The sequence below is a fragment of the Vombatus ursinus genome, unplaced genomic scaffold, assembly GCF_900497805.2.
Source record: "Vombatus ursinus unplaced genomic scaffold, bare-nosed wombat genome assembly UNPS02014801.1, whole genome shotgun sequence".
Taxonomy (NCBI): Eukaryota; Metazoa; Chordata; class Mammalia; order Diprotodontia; family Vombatidae; genus Vombatus; species Vombatus ursinus.
Genome location: NW_020954579.1, coordinates 28,398,454 through 28,416,541, shown reverse-complemented (window position 1 = coordinate 28,416,541; position 18,088 = coordinate 28,398,454). Strand labels below are relative to the sequence as shown.

General features: G+C 37.9%; 1 protein-coding gene across 3 annotated transcripts in view; it reads right to left on the bottom strand.

The window, feature by feature from the left end:
* Positions 1–5,892: 5,892 nt before the first annotated feature.
* Positions 5,893–18,088, bottom strand: part of LOC114051117 — a 31,156-nt gene continuing 18,960 nt past the window's right edge. For all 3 annotated transcript variants that reach the window (XM_027873290.1, XM_027873291.1, XM_027873292.1), the window contains exons 2-5: positions 16,125–16,287; positions 12,351–12,665; positions 7,354–7,632; positions 5,893–6,111 (exon numbers count right to left, since the gene is read on the bottom strand). In XM_027873290.1, the coding sequence (XP_027729091.1) occupies positions 5,969–6,111; positions 7,354–7,632; positions 12,351–12,665; positions 16,125–16,200 (813 nt within the window). In that variant the 5' untranslated portion in view covers positions 16,201–16,287 and the 3' untranslated portion in view covers positions 5,893–5,968. The remainder of the gene's footprint in view (positions 6,112–7,353; positions 7,633–12,350; positions 12,666–16,124; positions 16,288–18,088) is intronic.

Below are 18,088 nucleotides of genomic sequence, written 5' to 3'. Positions count from 1 at the left end.
TCCTGTCAGCCCTTCATCTACCTTCATCTAAGTAGGCAAGCAATATGATATCAATTATACATGTGAAGTCATGCAAAACATTTATTATCTACGTTGCAAAAAAAAGCAAGAAAAATAAAGTAAGTGAAAAATTATTTTTCAATCTATACTGAGTTCATCAGTTTTCTCTCTGAAGAAGGATGGCATTTTTCATCATGATTCCTTTGGAATTGTCTTGGATCGTTGTCTTGATCATAATAGTTGTTCACAGTTGATCATTGTTACAATATTGCAGTTACTGTGTACAATGTTCTCCTGGTTCTGCTCACTTGACTTTGCATTAGTTCATATGTCTTTCCATGTTTCTCTGAAACTGTCCTGCTGTCATTTCTCTCTCTTTTTTTTTTTGGTGAGGCAATTGGGGTTAAGTGACTTGCCCAGGGTCACACAGCTAGTATGTGTCAAGTGTTTGGTCTGAGGCTGGATTTGAACTCAGGTCCAGGGCTGGTGCTCTATCCACTGTGCCACCTAGCTGCCCCTCTCCTGTCATTTCTTAAAGCACAAGAGTATTCCATCACAATCATATACTACAGCTTGTCCAGCCATTCCCTAATTGATGGGCATCCCCTCAATATCTAATTCTTTACCACCACAAAAACAGCACTATAAATATTTTTGTACATATAGGTCCTTTCCCTTTTTCTTTGATCTCTTTGGGACAGAGACCTAGTAGTGATATTGCTGGGTCAAAGGGTATGCACAGTTTTACAATCTTTTGGGTGTAGTTTCAAATTGTTCCCCAGAATGGTTGGACCACTTCACAACTTGATCAACAGTGCATTAGTGTCCCAATTTTTACACTTCCCCTCCAGTCTTTGTCATTTTCCTTTTCTGTCATCTTAGCCAATGTAATGGGTGTGTGGGGGTATCTCAGAATTGTTTTAATTTACTTTTCTTTAATTATTAGTGATTTGGAGCACTTTTAAAATATATCTTTAGATAGTTTTGACTTCTTCTAAAAACTGCCTGTTCATATCATTTGAATATTTATCAGTTGGAAAATGGCTTTTATTTTTTATAAATTTGGCTCAATTCCCTATATATTTAAGAAATGAGGCCTTTACCTAAAAATTTTGCTATACAAATTTCCCCACAGTTTCCTGCTTTCCTTCTATTTTTGCCTGAATTGGTTTTATGCAAAAAACATTTTTTTTTAATTTCATGTAATCACAACTATACATTTTACCTCCCATGATCCTCTCTAGCTCTTGTTTGGTAATAAATTCTTCCTTTATCCCCAGATCTGACAGGTAAATTTTTCCATGTTCCCTTAATTTGCTAATGATATTACCTTTTTGGCTAAATTGTACCCATTTTGACATTGTCTTGGTATATGGTATGACGTGTTGGTCTATGCCTAGTTTTCACCAAACTGCTTTCTGGTTTTCTTAGCAATTTTTGTCAAATAGTGAATTCTTGTCCCCAAAGTTTGGATCTTTGGATTTATCAAACACTAGATTAGTATGGTCATTTACTACTGTGTATAAGATACCTAATCTATTCCACTGATCCATCACTCTATTTCTTAGCCAGTACTAGATTGTTCTGATTATTATTGCTTTATAATATTGTTTGAAATGTGGTACCCACAGGGCACCTTCCTTCATATGTTTTTCATTGATTCCTGTGATATTCTTTACATTTTGTCCTTCTAGATGAATTTTGTTACTTTTTTCTAGCTCTATAAAATAATTCTTTGGTAGTTTGGTTGGTATGGCCCTGAATAAGCAAGTTAATTTATATAGTATTGTCATTTTTATCATTGGCTTGGTCTACCCATGAACAATTAATATTTTTCTGATTGTTTAGATCTATCTTTATTTGCATGAAAAGTTAGAACTCAATGGATTTCTAAGTGAATTCTACCAAATATTTAAAGAATGATTAATTCCAATATTATATAAGTTATTTGAAAAAAAAAATAGATGAAGGAGTTGTACCAAATTCCTTCTATGATACAAATGTAGTTTTGATACCAAAAACAGGGAGATCAAAAACAGAGAAAGAAAACTATAGACTAGTTCCCCTCACGAATATTAATGCAAAAAATTTTTTAAAAAGTACTAAAGAGGAGCCTACAGCAATAAATCACAAAGTCACACACTATGACCAAATGGGATTTATATCAGTAATGAAGGGCTGGTTCAGTATTTGGAAAACTACAAGCATAATTGACTATATCAACAAAAATTATATTATTAGATCAATAGATGTAATAGATATAAAGCCAAGGAATAAATGAGCTTTTCTTTTTATGCTCGTTTTGTTTTTTAATAATAACATTTCATTTTTCTTCTCCTGTTACATATAAAAGTAATTTTAACATTCATTTTTTTAAGTCTTGAGTTCCAAATTCTATACAGGAAGCCCTGCTCCCTCCTGGAGATAGTAAGCAATCTGATATAAGTTATACATGTGAAATCATGTAAAATATTTACATGGAGCTTTTCTTTTTTAAAAATTTTTTTTATTAATTTATTTTGATTTCTCAACCATCACTTCCATGAACTTTTGAGTTTTAAATTTTTTCCCCCTCCCTCCCCACCTCACTCCCCAAGATGGAGCACAATCTGATATAGGTTTTACATATACATTCCTATTAAACATATTTTCACATTAGTCATGTTGTAAGGAAGAACTAGCACCAACAGGAGGAACCACAAGAAAGAGAAAACAAAACAAAACAGAAGAAAAAAATAGCAAATAGTATGCTTCGATCTGCATTCAAACTCCATAGTTCTTTCTTTGGATGGGGATAGCATTTTCCATCATGAGGCCTTTGGAGATGTGTTAGATCCTTGTATTGCCAGGAAGGGCTAAGTCTATCAATGTTAGTCATTGCACAACGTGGCTGTTACTGTGTATAATGTTCTCCTGGTTCTGCTCACTTCACTCAACATCAGTCCATACAAGTCTTTCTAGGTTTTTCTGAAGTCAGCCTGCTCATCATTGCTTATAGCACAATAGTATTCCACTACATTCATATACTGCAACTTGTTCAGCCATTCCCTAATTGATGGGTATTCTCTCAATTTCTAATTCTTTGCCACCACAAATAGAGCTACTCTAAATATTTTTGTACATGTGGGTCCTTTTCCCATTTGTATGATCTCTTTGGGATATAGCACTAGAAGTGCTATTGCTGGGTCAAAAGTTATGTACAATTTTATAGTCCTTTGGGCATAGTTCCAAATTGCTCTCCAGAATGGTTGGATTAGTTCACAACTCCACCAACAATGTATTAGTGTTCCAATTTCCCCACATCTTCTCCAACATTTATCATTTTCCTGTTTTGTCATGTTGGCTAATCTGATAGATGTGTTGTGGTACCTCAGAGTTGTTTTGATTTGCATTTCTCTAATCGATAGTGATTTAGAGCATTTTTTCATATGACTATAGATGGTTTTAATTTCTTCATCTGAGAACTGCCTGTTCATATCCTTTGATTATTTATCAATTGGGGAATGACTTGTATTCTTATAAACTTGACTCAATTCTCTATATATTTTAGAAATTAGGCCCTTACCAGAGAGACTGGTTGTAAAAATTCTTTCCCAATTTTCTACTTTCCTTCTAATCTTGGTTGCATTGGCTTTGTTTGTGCAAAAACTTTTCATTTTAATGTAATCAAAATTATCCATTTTGCATTTTGTAATGTTCTCTATCTCCTGTTTGGTCATGAATTCTTCTGTTCTCCATAAACTTGATAGGTAAATTATTCCTCACTCTCCCAGTTTGCTTATAGTATCAGTCTTTATATCTAAGTTGTGTACCCATTTTGACTTTATTTTGGTATATGGGGTGAGGTTTTGGTCAATGCCTGGTTTCTGCCATACTCTTTTCCAGTTTTCCCAGCAGTTTTTGTCAAAGAGTGAGTTCTTATCCCAGAAGCTGGGGTCTTTGGGTTTATCATATAGTAGATAACTATAGTCATTGACTGCTGTGTCTTGCATACCTAACCTATTCCACTGATCCACCACTGTATTTCTTAGCCAGTACCAAGTAGTTTTGATGATTACTGCTTTATAATACAGTTTAAGATCTGGAATGACTAGGCCACCTTCCCCTACATTTCTTTTCATTAGTTCCCTTGATATTCTGGACCTTTTGTTATTCCAAATGAGTTTTGTTATTATTTTTTGTAGCTCTATAAAATAATTCTTTGGTAATTTGGTTGGTATGGCCCTGAATAAGCAAGTTAATTTATATAGTACTGTCATTTTTATCATTGGCTTGGTCTACCCATAAGCAATTAATAGTTTTCTGATCTATCTTTATTTGTATGAAAAGTTAGAACTCAATGGATTTCTAAGTGAATTCTACCAAATATTTAAAGAATGATTAATTCCAATACTATATAAGCTATTTGAAAAAAATAGATAAAAGAGTTGTGCCTAATTCCTTCTATGATTCAAATGTAGTTTTGATACCAAAACAGGGAGAGCAAAAACAGAGAAAGAAAACTACAGAATATTAATGCAAAAAATTTAAATAAAGTACTAGCAAGGAACCTATAGCAATAAATCACAAAGCTCACACACTATGACCAAATGGGATTTATATCAGTAACAAAGGACTGGTTCAATATTAGGAAAACTATAAGCATAACTGACTGTATCAACAAAAATTATATTATTATATTGATAGATACAATAGATATAAAGCAAAGGAATAAATGAGCTTTTCTTTTTATGCTCATTTTATTTTTTAATAAGAACATTTAATTTTTCTCCTATTACATATAAAAGTAATTTTAACATTCATTTTTTTAAGTCTTGTGTTCCAAATTCTATTCTTCCCTTCCTTCCCTGCCCTCTCCTTGAGACAGTAAGCAATCTGATTTAGGTTATACATGTGAAATCATGTAAAATATCTAAATGGAGCTTTTCTTAAAATGATAAGTAGTATCTATCTAAAACCAAGAGCAAGCATTATTTGTAATGGGGATAAACTAGAATCCTTAGATCAAGGGTGAAATAAGAAAGTCCATTATTGCCACTATCATTCAATATTGTACTAGAAATGCTGGCTATAGCAGTAAAAATTGAAGAAATAAGAATAGGCAATGAGGAAACAAAACTATTACTCTTTGCAGATAATATGCTGGTATATTTAGAGAACTCTAAAGAATCAACTAAAAAGACTAGTTGAAACAATTAACTTTAGCAAAGTTACAGGACATAAAATAAACCCACATAAATCATTAGCATTTCCATATATTACTAACAAAACCCAGCAGGAAGAGATAGAAAGAGAAATTCCATTGAAAATAATTGTAGACATTATAATATATTTTGGAGTCTACCTGCCAAGACAAACCCAGGAACTATATGAACATAATTACAAATTACATCAGTAAAAGAGGGAAACATCAGATCAACAAACTGAACACGTAACTAAAATTTTTTGAAAAAGAACACAAAAATATCTAATTAAACACCAAAATAGAATTCATATAGTTTTGGGCAGTACAAGAGAACAGAGGACAGGAAGCATAAGACCGAATGATTAGTTAAGGGGGCAGCTAGGTGGCGCAGTGCATAGAGCACTGGCGCTGGATTCAGGAGGACCTGAGTTCAAATCTGACCTCCAACACATAACACTCACTAGCTGTGTGACCCTAGGCAGGTCACTTAACCCCGTTGCCTAAACCAAAAAAAAGAAAAAAAAAAGAATGATTAGTTAAAAAGTCTGAAGAGCAAGCATAAGACAGAATGATTAATTGAAAAGTCCGAAGTATCAGGGCGGCTAAGTAGCACAGTATAGAGCACTGGACCTGGAGTGAGGAGGACCTGAGTTCAAATCTGGCCTCAGACCAGCTGCTTGATGCTTACTAGCTGTGTGACCCTGGGCAAGTCACTTAATTCCAATTGCATCGCCAAAACAAAAATAAAGTTGGACATATCATAGATGATGGAAAACAATATGATTAGAGGACAGTCATGCATGAACGACTACTCAACACTGGTCTCTTTTTTAGATATGGGAAGACAGCAATCAGAATAGCCAAAATCAGAACAATTGCCATGATTATAGGCCACTGTGTATTGTTTTGATTTGTCGCTGGAGTACCTGTAATGAAAGAAAAGCAAAAATGACTTGTGAGCCTTGGACTAGGAATTCAAAGATCTATATTTGCATCCCTACTAGGCTAAAAAGTTGCTATGTTATTTTGGGCAAATCATTTCATTCCTCTGGGTCTTAGCTTCCTCATTTGTAAAATAAAGGTGATGATAATAAGATCCTTTTCCAGCTCAAATGCCCTATGGCTCCATGAGCCAAGAAGGTTAAGGACTTGGTAGAGAAGTTTGTCCACCCAAAGTATTCTCTTCTCCTTCAATTCTTTACTAGCCCCTTGACCTGCTGTTCAAAAAAGAATGTACAATAATTGCAGAACAAGTTTACTTCTTGTCCCAGAGTCCTCTACTGTGCCTCAAAATATGATTGGGCTGCTTTGATAAGAAAGTAAACTGCATTTTTAAAAATTCAAAGAATAGAGTTAGAAATCATTTAGAGAAGCTTCTTGGAAGACCAGAGAACTAGCAGAAATGGATATGAAGAAATCTCAATGTGAGTGTTTATTTTTTAGGTCTTTGGAAAGGGCAGATTTAAGGAGAGATAAATGCTACTAGTTGGTAGTAACCAGGATATGCCAAGATAAACAACAATATTATCCATCCTGTTGGGCAGTGAGTAGTATGTTTTGTGTGAATCTGTAGTAACTCAGCTCATAGGGGTACAGATAGTGACAACTAATGTAAATTCCTCTTGAGGTGCACCAGATCTCACTAGTGTCTAGGGTGGGAGAGCCAAATTCTTTACAGTATCATAGTTGGACTCCATATCTCTGATATCATTGCCTTAGAATAATATTCCTAGACTTAGGTAACATTTTATTGACTGGCCAATCAAGGAGAACCTGAGGGAGTTCTCATTTTGGAGAGAGGCTGGTGTGACAAAAATCCTACATTTAGAGTTAGATGACCCGGGTTCAAATTCTGGCCCTTACACTAATGAGCTGTATTCCCTTCCTCACTCTCAGTTTCATTGTGTTGCAAATGGCAGTGTGGATAATAGTATTCACTCAGCCTGCCTCAGGAGGTTATTATGAGAAAAGCAAACTGTGAACCTTAAAGTGCTTTAAAAAATGAATTATTGTCTCAAAGTGACAAAGTTCAGGATCCTGTGCCGTATTTCTGAGCTTCTTGCCAGGTCCTATCCCAAATGCCACTGGGATTGCAATTGCTAGCCTAAACAGCAAGAAAAAACTCAAAAAATTGTCAGCTGCCTCTGACACATTCTTCCAGACTTTACCTGAGGACTTTTCCATGATGGCACTGGTATAGCAAGTTTGTGAACAAAGTTCTTGGGAGCCCTTCTCATCCACGACTTTACAGCATGGTGGATTACTGTAGAAACTATCATTCCAAACTTGAGAGCTGCTGAGATTGAATAGGTCTGTGGCATCCTGATTGGATGTGAACTCTGTCTTCACTCTTGGCAGGTCATTGGACCAGATGATTCTTCTCCCTGCCTTAACCCTGGTTGCTCGGCAGATCAGTAAGCCATTTTCCTTGGAGATCATAGGGGGTTCTGGAAGAAGCAAAATCATATGAGGACAAATAAATGCCAGGAGGAGGAGTCACCCTCAGGAGGAACAGGAAGTGATGGACAAAGGATGCATTGGAGAACTCTGCTCCCACTCTAGCTCATGATATCAGCAAAAACATCGCCACCAATAATGATGATGATGATGATCAAGTGCTTTAAGGGTGGCAAAATGCTTTACATACATTAATTCATTTGAGCTTCACAACAATCCTGCCTGTAAAGTGGATGTTTTTGTTATGCCCATTTTATGGATGAGAAAACAAAGCCTTAGAGGTTAAAATGATTCTCTCAGGTCCAACACTCTATGTACTGTGTCACCTACCTACCTTCAAGAAGGACACAAAGTCCTGTACTAGGTCCTGCTATAAAAAAAAAAACAGCTTGGTCTGGTGGGAAAGGCAATCATTGTATGATTTTTGAATTCACTAACTTCCCCTCCCCTCCCCCTAACATTTATAGAATGCTTGCTGTATGCCAGGCACACACAGAGGCTGCAAAGTAGCACAGCGGATAGAGCACTGACCCTGGAGTCAGGAGGACTTGAGTTCAAATCCAGCCTTATGTGACCCTGGGCAACTCACTTAACCTCTGTTTGCCTTTATACGCTGGAGAAGGAAATGGCAAACCACTCCCGTATCTTTGTCAAGAAAATCCCATGGACAGTTTTGGTAGGCTATAGACTGTGGGGTCAGAAAGAGTTGGACACTTCTGAAGAACAACAGTGTGCCAGACACTGTGCTAAGCTCTTTACAACTCTTATTTCATCTGATCACACAATTTATGTACTAATTTATAACTAACTCATTGTGTGACTTTGCCTCCCTGAGCCTTGGTTTCTTCATCTGTAAAATGAGGAGGTTAGATTAGATAATCTCCAAGGTCCCTTACAGCTTTGAAATTCTGTGAGCCTATGAATGAGAAGACGTGATCCTTACTCTTGAGGGAACTTCCAATTTCATTGTGGAGACCGAAATACCACCACAAAATGGCATGGAAATATTTTAAAAATACTACATCCATGGAATGGCCCCTCAAGGAGGAATAGGAGTTGGTCAATGAAGGCTTCCAGATCCGCATGGCAGAGAGGAAGGAGCACTTGATCTGGAGTCAGAGGACCTGACGTTGCCACTGACTACCTATGTAACTATTGTACAAGTCACTTTGACTCTCTGGTATCTCCTGTCTGATGAGTTTCTGTAACTGAGGTTGCTCCCAAGAGAAGTTGTTTGACTAGTCTTCTTGAGAGGATAGAGATTCTTGGGGGAACGTCCTTTGGCTTAGCAAAGAAAGGAGCTGATATAGGGGTAGCTAGGTTGCACGGGTGATAGAGCACCACCACTGGGGTCGGGAAGACTTGAGTTCAAATCCAGCTTCAGATACTTACTAGCTTTGTGACCCTGGGTAAGTCACTTAATCCTGATTGCCTCAACAACAAAAGGAGCCGACAGACCTGTTCCACCCCCTTCTCCCCTTTGCTCTTATACCTTTCTTCCAGAGTTGAGGGGTAGAGTGAAGGGACCTCTCTTCTCCTTCCCACCCAGCAGGCAATAGTAGATTCCTTTTGGCAGAACCATCCAGCAAGTACTAATTCTCCTCTGATGGCAGCAACATCTGGGTGACAGCAGAATATGAACATTTCCTCTAGAAGCACATGGCAGAGGGAGACATGTGCTTGCCTATATGGCTCAAGAAGGGAATTAATGTCTGTGGACCCCAACCTCCTGTGCAGAAACTGAGGCATCTTGATTTCCTAGACTGTGTGATCACAGAATCAGTTTTTCTAACAGAGAAGGGAGATTTCTTGGGTAGTGCCAGCTTTGGGTGCTGCCTTAAGAGTAAACCCAATTTCAGAGTTTTAGAGTTGGATCTTCTAGAGGGAAAAGAGGTGTTCTTGGGTAGTATTCCTCTTGGGTAAAGAAAAGGATCACCCACATGGCCCCTCACAGCTAGAGGAGCAGCAAGAAGGAGATTAAAGCCATGCATGGGAAGGCAAGCAAACCTTATTCCCTTCCCCCTAGTTTCCCACCCTTTCAAGTGAATTATTTGGACTGCCTATGATGGGAAGGGAATTGTCTGACTAGATACTTCAAAGTATGTTTACCTTCAAGGGGGCTTAAATAGTAAGGGGTGCTGTGAGTCCAGGAGGGAGCGTGTGGGACACTGTGTGAGAGCTAGGGGTCTACTATAATGTTGGTGTGTGGCCTTGATGGCAAACCTATGTTCATTTCCCTTCTAAGGGGAGCTTATAGACTATTATAACATTTTAAGTGTTTCTTATATTTGTTTATGGACCCTTTATGTCTTCTGCATTTTCTATGGGGTAAAATAATGGCTGTATCCAATATATATCCATTATCTTGAGTGCTTATGTGGGAGCTAGAGGCCCAGGTAGTCATATTTATGCAAACTTAGATATAAATATATTTAGATATTTCCCACCATAAACTCTGGGTAAGAATATACGAGCCAAAGAGAAAATGGCTTTTTGGGGAGATTCAGTTGTTCAGTCATTTTTCGCCCTTCATGACCCCATCTTGGAGTTTTCTTGGCAAAGATACTAGAAAGTAGTTTGCCATTTCCTTCTCCAGCTCATTTTACAGATGAGGAAACTGAGGCAAATTGGGTTAAGTGACTAGCCCAGGGCCATACAGATAGTAAATGTCTAAGGTAGGATTTGAAAAGATGTCTTCTTGATTCCAAGCTTAGTGCTCTATCCACTGCACCACCTAGCTGCAGAATAGATACAGAATCACAGACTGATAGCCTGAATCACCTAACTAAAGCGGCCCAGCTTTTAGAACACTAGTGTCAAAAACCCCTCCATCCAAATCCTATTACTCTCAAAACTCTTCCAATCTCAAAGGCTTCACCAGTCACCTATGAAGACTCTCTGACCACCAACATGCCAATGGACTTCTTAGCAACACTACTCCCCACTAAAGAAACAGGTAGCATAACAAATAGAGATCTGGACCTGGTGTCTGGAAAATCTGAGTTCAAATCCGGCTCCAGGGAAAAGGACACACATATGCAAAAATATTTATAGCACCTCTTTTTGTGGTGGCCAAGAATTGGAAATTGAGGGGATGTTCATCAGTTGCGGAAAGGCTGAACAAGCTGTGGTATATGAATGTAATGGAATACTATTGTGCTGTAAGAAATGATGAACAGGCAGACTTCAGAAAAACCTGGAAAGACTGACGTGAACTGATGCTGAGTGAAGTGAGCAGAACCAGGAAAACACCGTACACAGTAACAGCAACATTGTACAATGACTGCCTTTGATAGACTTTAGTTCTTCTCAGCAATGCAAGGATCTTAGACAACTCCAAAAGACTCATGATGGAAAATGCTCTCCACATCCAGAGAAAGAACTATGGTGTTTGAATGCAGATTGAAGCCCACTATTTGCTCTTTCTCTCTCTTTTTGTTTCTTCTTTCTCTTGGTTCCTCCTTGGTTCTCTTGGTTCTCCTTGGTTCCTCTTGTTTTTCTTTACAACATGACTAATGTGAAAATATGTTTAATATGAATGTATATGTAGAGCCTATATCAGACTGCATGCCATCTTGGGGAGTGGGGAAGTGAGAGAGGAGAAGAAAATTTAGAACTCAAAATCTTATGGAAATGAATGTTGGAAACTAAAAATAAATAAATAAGTAAATTTTTTTAAAAATCCAACTTCAGACACTTATTAACTATATAACCCTGGGCAAGTCATTCGACTTCTTTTTGCCTCAATTTTCTCATCTGTTAAATGGGGATAATAATAGCACCTCTCTCCCAGAGTGGTGAGAATAAAATGAGATATTTATGAAGTACTTTTGCAAACCTGAAAGTACTATATAAATTGCTGGCTAGCTTTTATTATAGGAAATCTAGTCATCAGGGAAGGGAAGGGGTAGTCGCAGCTAAACTGCAAGGACCTTCTCATTGCTATCTGAAGGGGTTAGGCTTGTGACACACTAGGAGAACAATGACACCAAAATAAGGGGGTTCAGATGGGTGGCTATACAGCCACTTATGGCACTCATTCCCAAGACTTTTAGGAAAAGCAGCCTGCTTGAGAATGCAGCTATGTAATTAATGCACGTTCTAGATCTTGATTATCTGAAGTTTTCTAAATGATCTGACTCAACAAACTAAGGAAGAAATTTTTCCCCTTGAGGTAAATATCTGTCCATTGCTTTAAATAGATGTCTGAGAAGAAACTCCCCCAACCAGGATAATCAGTTATATCTGTTCTATCTTTGAAAGGCAAAGACATATAGAGGGTAGAGACTTGGCCTTGGAATCAGGAAGATCTGGGTTCAAACCCTGCCTATGATACTATCTAGTTGTGTGACCATGGGCAAGTCATTTAACCTGTCAACATCCTCAAGCAACTTTAAGACCACAAGCTACCAATGAGTTGCCCATCAGAAGAGAGAGTTTCCATACCAAAGAAATCCCAGGTCCAGATCCCTCAAAAATTTACCAGTACTATAGTTATCTGTATTGAAATGTTTAATAATTACATGTAAGCCCTAGGAGATCAGTCACATCTAAACTTTGTATCTCCCTCATGTTGTACCTACTGGATACACACAGTAGGTACTTAATAAATGCTTGTTGAATTGAACAGTTGAACTTCCAAAGTAAGAGAGAAAGATTTTATAATATTCCCTAACTTATAATGTTCCCGTTCCTGACTTTTCCTCACCTGAAACAGTTAGTGTAGTGAACTTATTTGAGGACCCGTGCCCTGAAAGATGCCACCGGTAGATTCCATGATGGGAAAATTGGATGTTCTGAATCACCAACGTGACTTCTTGGTTCTTAAATTTGAGATGCATCCCATGCTGAAGGGGAGACTCTCCTACTGTGGTCATGCTGAAGAGGAGTTTGTCTTTGTCCTTCTTGTCTTTACGAAAATACAAGTCTATACCATCAAAGTCCATGGTGCTGTTGCAGATTATCTCAACCTGGTCATTTCTGCAAGCAGATACTTCTTTCTGGCATTCAAACTTTGCAAACTCTGCAATAAATGAACAAATTCCAGAGTCATATCATCATCACTACCACCACCACCATCATCATCAACACTTAGTGAGACACAACCATCGGTCAAGTGCTGGGGTCAAGAGGCATAAGGCACTCACTGTCTCTGACTTTGAGGACTTGCTTTCCAATAAGAACATAAGCTCAGCGTCAAATGGATGATTGGCATAGATATCATATACTCAAAGTTCAAAGGGCAGAGGCAAAGGTTTGCGGTTAGGGCAGCTGGGAAAAGCTTCACGGAGAAGGCTGACCGTGAATTAGCCTTGAAAGATTCTCAGTTACTGACAAACAGGAACATCTTGGTTAGAAGCTTCTGAATGAAAATTTCTGTAAATGATTCTGGTTCTATCTCTAAGTCTGTCCTTACTCTTCTGGGCTCCCCAAACACTTGCAGATTCTTTTCCATTTTTTTCTTTTCTAATCCCTGTCCACTTCCTCTCATCATCAAAAAAGAAATGAAGGGAGGACAAAGGAAAGGAAAGGAAGGAAGGAAAGAAGGAATAAACAAAAGACATAGGTTAAAGAAAACCACCTCTCCAGATCAAAAGCTAACTTTAGGCATTCTGGATCCTTAAAACAAAATTAAGTGCAAGAGGCTTAAATCATTTAAAAAAATTTATCATTTTCATAGAAAGCATATTGAAAACATGAAATGTTTATCTGTGTATGTATTTCTGAGAAAATGTAAAGTCTTTTTACAAAAGTATTTATCCATGAAAAGGCTTATCACACTCAGAAAAAAAAGATGAGAGAAAGGGGAGAGTGAGGGCTGGAGCAGAGACAAGGAATTTTCTGAGCTAAGAGCTCCAGCTCCCTCTCAATCTCCTCCTGCTGTGACCCAGGTGCTTTTCATTCTTGGCTTCTGTCCTAAAGCAGCTATTTATTATCATAGTTCTCAACTATACTCTTGCCTTTGCCTAGCTCCCTTCACAAGGACATGTATAAAATGCTTAATGCAGTCCCTGGGATATAATAAGTACTCAATAAATGATTATTCTCCCCCCTTTTCCTACCTAAAAAAGGAACTCTGAATAATGAAAAAAATATGATGTCTAAATGAATAGAAAGGAATTTTATCAGTTAATTTGAAGACCACAAATGTCCTTCTCTGTGTGCTGTTCTATATTTGAGCACAATAGAACTCAAAGGCCCAAAGAAGAAGCCTTCAACAATGGCAGCTAATATGGGGAGCAGTGAAAATAGGGAGTCTTTTGTTGGGCTAATGAGATTAGGTTTGAAGAAGACTTACTATATATCATGGAATCATAGAGCTGGAGCTAACAGGAGACCTTAGAGATTATCAAATCCAAAGTCCTCTTTTTTACAGAGGAGGAAACTGAGGCCCAGAGAGGTTAAGTAATTTGTGACTTTGGGGGTCACATAATGACCTGATTTGAAGTAGGATTTGAATTCAGGCTCTAAACTTCAATTTTGCTGCATCATGTTACTGTAATGAGTAAATCAATTTAAATTCATAAGCATAAATTTACTACTGTCTCTCTTGGGCCACTCACCTTTTGCCATATCTTATAGTCATATAAAAAGCAGTGCTGTGGAGTGGAAAATGTGCTGATTTGGAGTCAGGAGACTTGGGTTCAAATCTTGCCTTCAACACTTATTGCCATTTAGTTCTAAGTAAGAGGTAGCATGACATAGTAAACCAAGGGGTGCGCTTGAAGCAGGGAAAACCTGGTTTTGAATTTTTTCTCTGACACTACATGTGTAGCCATGGCCAAGTTACTTAATCTTTCCAAGCCTCAGTTTTTTCATCTGTAATATGGGGAGCTTGAACTATATGGCCTCTTCAGTCCCTTCCATCTCTAAATCTATGATTCCCTAAAACTCAAGAAACCTATATAAACCTCAGCTTCTTTATCTGTAAAGTGGGAATGATTTTACTTGCATTACCTACATCACAGAGCTGCTGTGGGGAAAGTACTCCATATACACAAAAGAGCTATTTAAATATGAACTAAATTAAATTTATGATTTAATGTATAACTTAAATTTAATGTATAACTATTTAAATATGAACTAATATTTGGTATACATTTTCAAGATTACCTCCATATAATCACATATATAATTTTTACACATAAATTTATACAATAATGGGATCAAATGATTACAAGAAATATGAGCCAAAATATCAGCATTAAAAAAATCACATTAAATACTGAAACAAATAGAGAGGGAGGGGCTTTATCATAAACCCCATTCCCCCCTCACCATGGCATGCCAGTAAATAGCATTCAGGGGTATGGTGAATAAAGTAATTAACCTGAAATCAGGAAGACCTGAGTTCAAATGCAGCTTTAGATATTTGTTGTCTGTATCACCCTGGGCAAGTCAATCTGTTTGCTTCAGTTTCCTCATATGTCAAATAATACCACTTACTTTTCTCTCAGTCCTTGTAAGGATCAAATGAGATAATATTTGTAAAGCACTTTGGAAACCTTAAAGCACTATATAAATACTACCTATTATCAGTTGCCTTCTTATATGGCAGCTAGGTAGGACAGTGGATAGAATGCTGGGCCTGGAGTCAAGAAGACTTGAGTTCAAATTCAGCTTCAGACATTTACTAGGTATGTGACTTTGGGCAAATCAGTTTGCCTCATTTTCCTCAACTGTACAATGAGAATAATAATAACACCTCCTTCGCAAGGTTGTTGTAAGGATCAAATGAGATAATATTTGTCAAGGACTTGTCATAGTACCTGGCACGTAGTACATGCTATATAAATACTAGCTGTTATCATCATTATTATTCCTACTTCTTTAAGCAAGTTGTTACTTGCTTACCTCCAGAGGAATCAGTGGATTGTTCTCCAAACATAAGGGCTCAGAGATTCTGCTATGTACTGGTGACACAGTACACCCATCATCATGCCAAGTGTCCCCAGCTGTTCTACCACAAAGTGGGAACTCCAAGCCTAGACTAGGGCCATATTAAATGAGGTACAGCTACAGAAACATCCATTGCTCATTTGTCTTGGAAGACATTTGAAAAGTAAATCTATCTCTCCTGGCGGGGCTGGCCCTAGGCAAAATTGCAAAGGGAGAAACACATTTGGTATCTCCAGTTTCTCCTGTATTCCTGTCTATATCTCTTTCAGGGCACTCCCAGTCCTCTTGCTGCCAGATTAAAATTTGCCTTTAGAGCCTTCATTCACACTAAGGTATAAATAAGAGATAAATTTAAGCACAGAAGGTATTTAGGTTTTTTTTTCTTTTTAAAATTTAGCATTTTCTTTTCCCCCAATTATATGTAAGAACAATTTTCAACATTTGTTTCCTTATCTGTAAAATGAAGTAAGCTAGATGATTTCTGAGGATTCTTCTAGCTCTGAATCACACTCTTTTTATTCTTTCCCATTATTCTTTTCCTCAGCTATTACCATGTGTGGAAGATGGAGGAGAACAAAGATACCTGAATTTTCCAAGGCATTCAAAACAGTCAAGAGCCAAAAGGCCTTAGCTATTCTCAGTAAGAAATAATAAGCCATCAGGTCAGATCAGCTGCACCGGCAGGTGGAGATGTTGAGGTATCAGGCTTCAGGAGTCTTTTTTGTCATAGGTTCTCCAGACACCTCCTGGAGAAAGAAAAAACCAATGAGACAAAAGATCTTACAAAGGACCTTTGTTCATCCCCATTACCCACTGTGAGAAGCGACCAGTCCTGCGTTAGGAGATATACTACCCTTTCACCTTCCAGTGGTCATAGGAGTTGGAAAGAATCTTTGAGATTATCTAGTCAAAATTTTATAGGTGAGGAAAGTGAGGCCAGAATTGGGACTTGTCCTCTGCCTCCTCTCCACTATCTATTGCACTTGATTACCCACACTCAGGAAACTGATACCTAGAGTTTTGACTCCTCTTGTATTTCCTTCCTACTATCCATATTTACCCATCCTCCTTCCTAGATTCCAATAGAATGAGAAAAGAATGGAATCTTATGAGCATTTAGCAATAAGATGTTATTGTAAAGGATGTTAATCTGAAGATGAGAAATACTGAAGCTAAGATAGACAGATACACACACACACACACAGAAGTAGAGAGAGTGGCAGAGAGAAACAGAGAGACAGGGAGAAAACAATGACCTTCAAGATCATTCATTCCAGCTTCCTCATTTTACAGAGCAAATTGAGGCCTAGAGACTAGTCACGTACTGTCCAAAGTCATACAAGACTGCAATTTGAACCCAGGTGTTCTAACTCTGAGTCCAATGCTCTTTCCAATAAACTTTTGTTGTTATTGAGTCATTTCCAGCTCTTCATGACCCCACTTGGGATTTTCTTGGCAGAGATACTGAAGTGGTTTGCCATTTCCTTCTCTAGCTCATTTTACAGGTGAGGAAACTGAGGCAAACAGGATTAAGTGACTTGCCCAGGGTCACACAGCTAGCAAGTATCTGAGGCCAGATTTGAACTCGGGAAGATGAGTCTTCTGATTCCAGGCCCAGTGCTTTATCCACTGAAACACCTAGCTGTCCCTAAGTAGAAAGATTCTCCTGATGCTATCATTCAAGATGAACTTAGTCCAAAGGTTGAATAGATCCACTCTTTCCTAATGCCAGATCAGCTTCAGGATAGACACCCTTTTTACAACAGATGGCAACTCAAAGCTTGTGACAGATAAATTGATTTTCTTGACTGTGACATGGAATTGCTTGAGGGAAGCACATACACCTTGGTGGCTTTTAGGTTAGGCTGACCTGCTCCTCCAGAAGGAACCTTGAAAGGAAACCTATCCCAACTAATCACCAATGAGGCAATTCATGTCCCCACCCTAAAGCCTGGGAAGGTCTGTATGCATTGCTTACTAAGGTGAAGGAAAACACCAGAAACAACCAAACCTCTAGAAGTTCCACCCATGGTTTGAGATTTAGGACTCATGGGCCCACAAGAAGACTGAGGTGGGAATGCTAGTGCAAGAACCCTTGAGGGCTCAAGGCAAAGTAGCTTAATTTAACTTTGCTCCTATGAAAATCAAACCTAAAGAAGGACAAGTAGAAAAAGCAAAAAACAATTTTTTTTAAAGGTACATTAAGAATAAGCAAGTGGGGCAGCTAGGTGGCACAGCGAAGAGTGTTGGGAAGACTCATCTCCCTGGGTTTAAATCTGGCCCCAGATACTTCCTAACTGTGTGACCCTGGGCAAGTCACTTAACCCTGTTTGCCTCAGTTTCCTCATCTGTATATCTGTATATATATACATATATAATATAGACCAATCTTGCTCATGAATATTGATGCAAAAATTTAACGTTAAATTTTAGCAGAGACAACAGCAACATATGTGTATATATACATACATGTGCATACATGTATAAATATATATATATAAATTATTCACTAAAAACATATCTGACTTGTACTGGGGATAGAAGGAT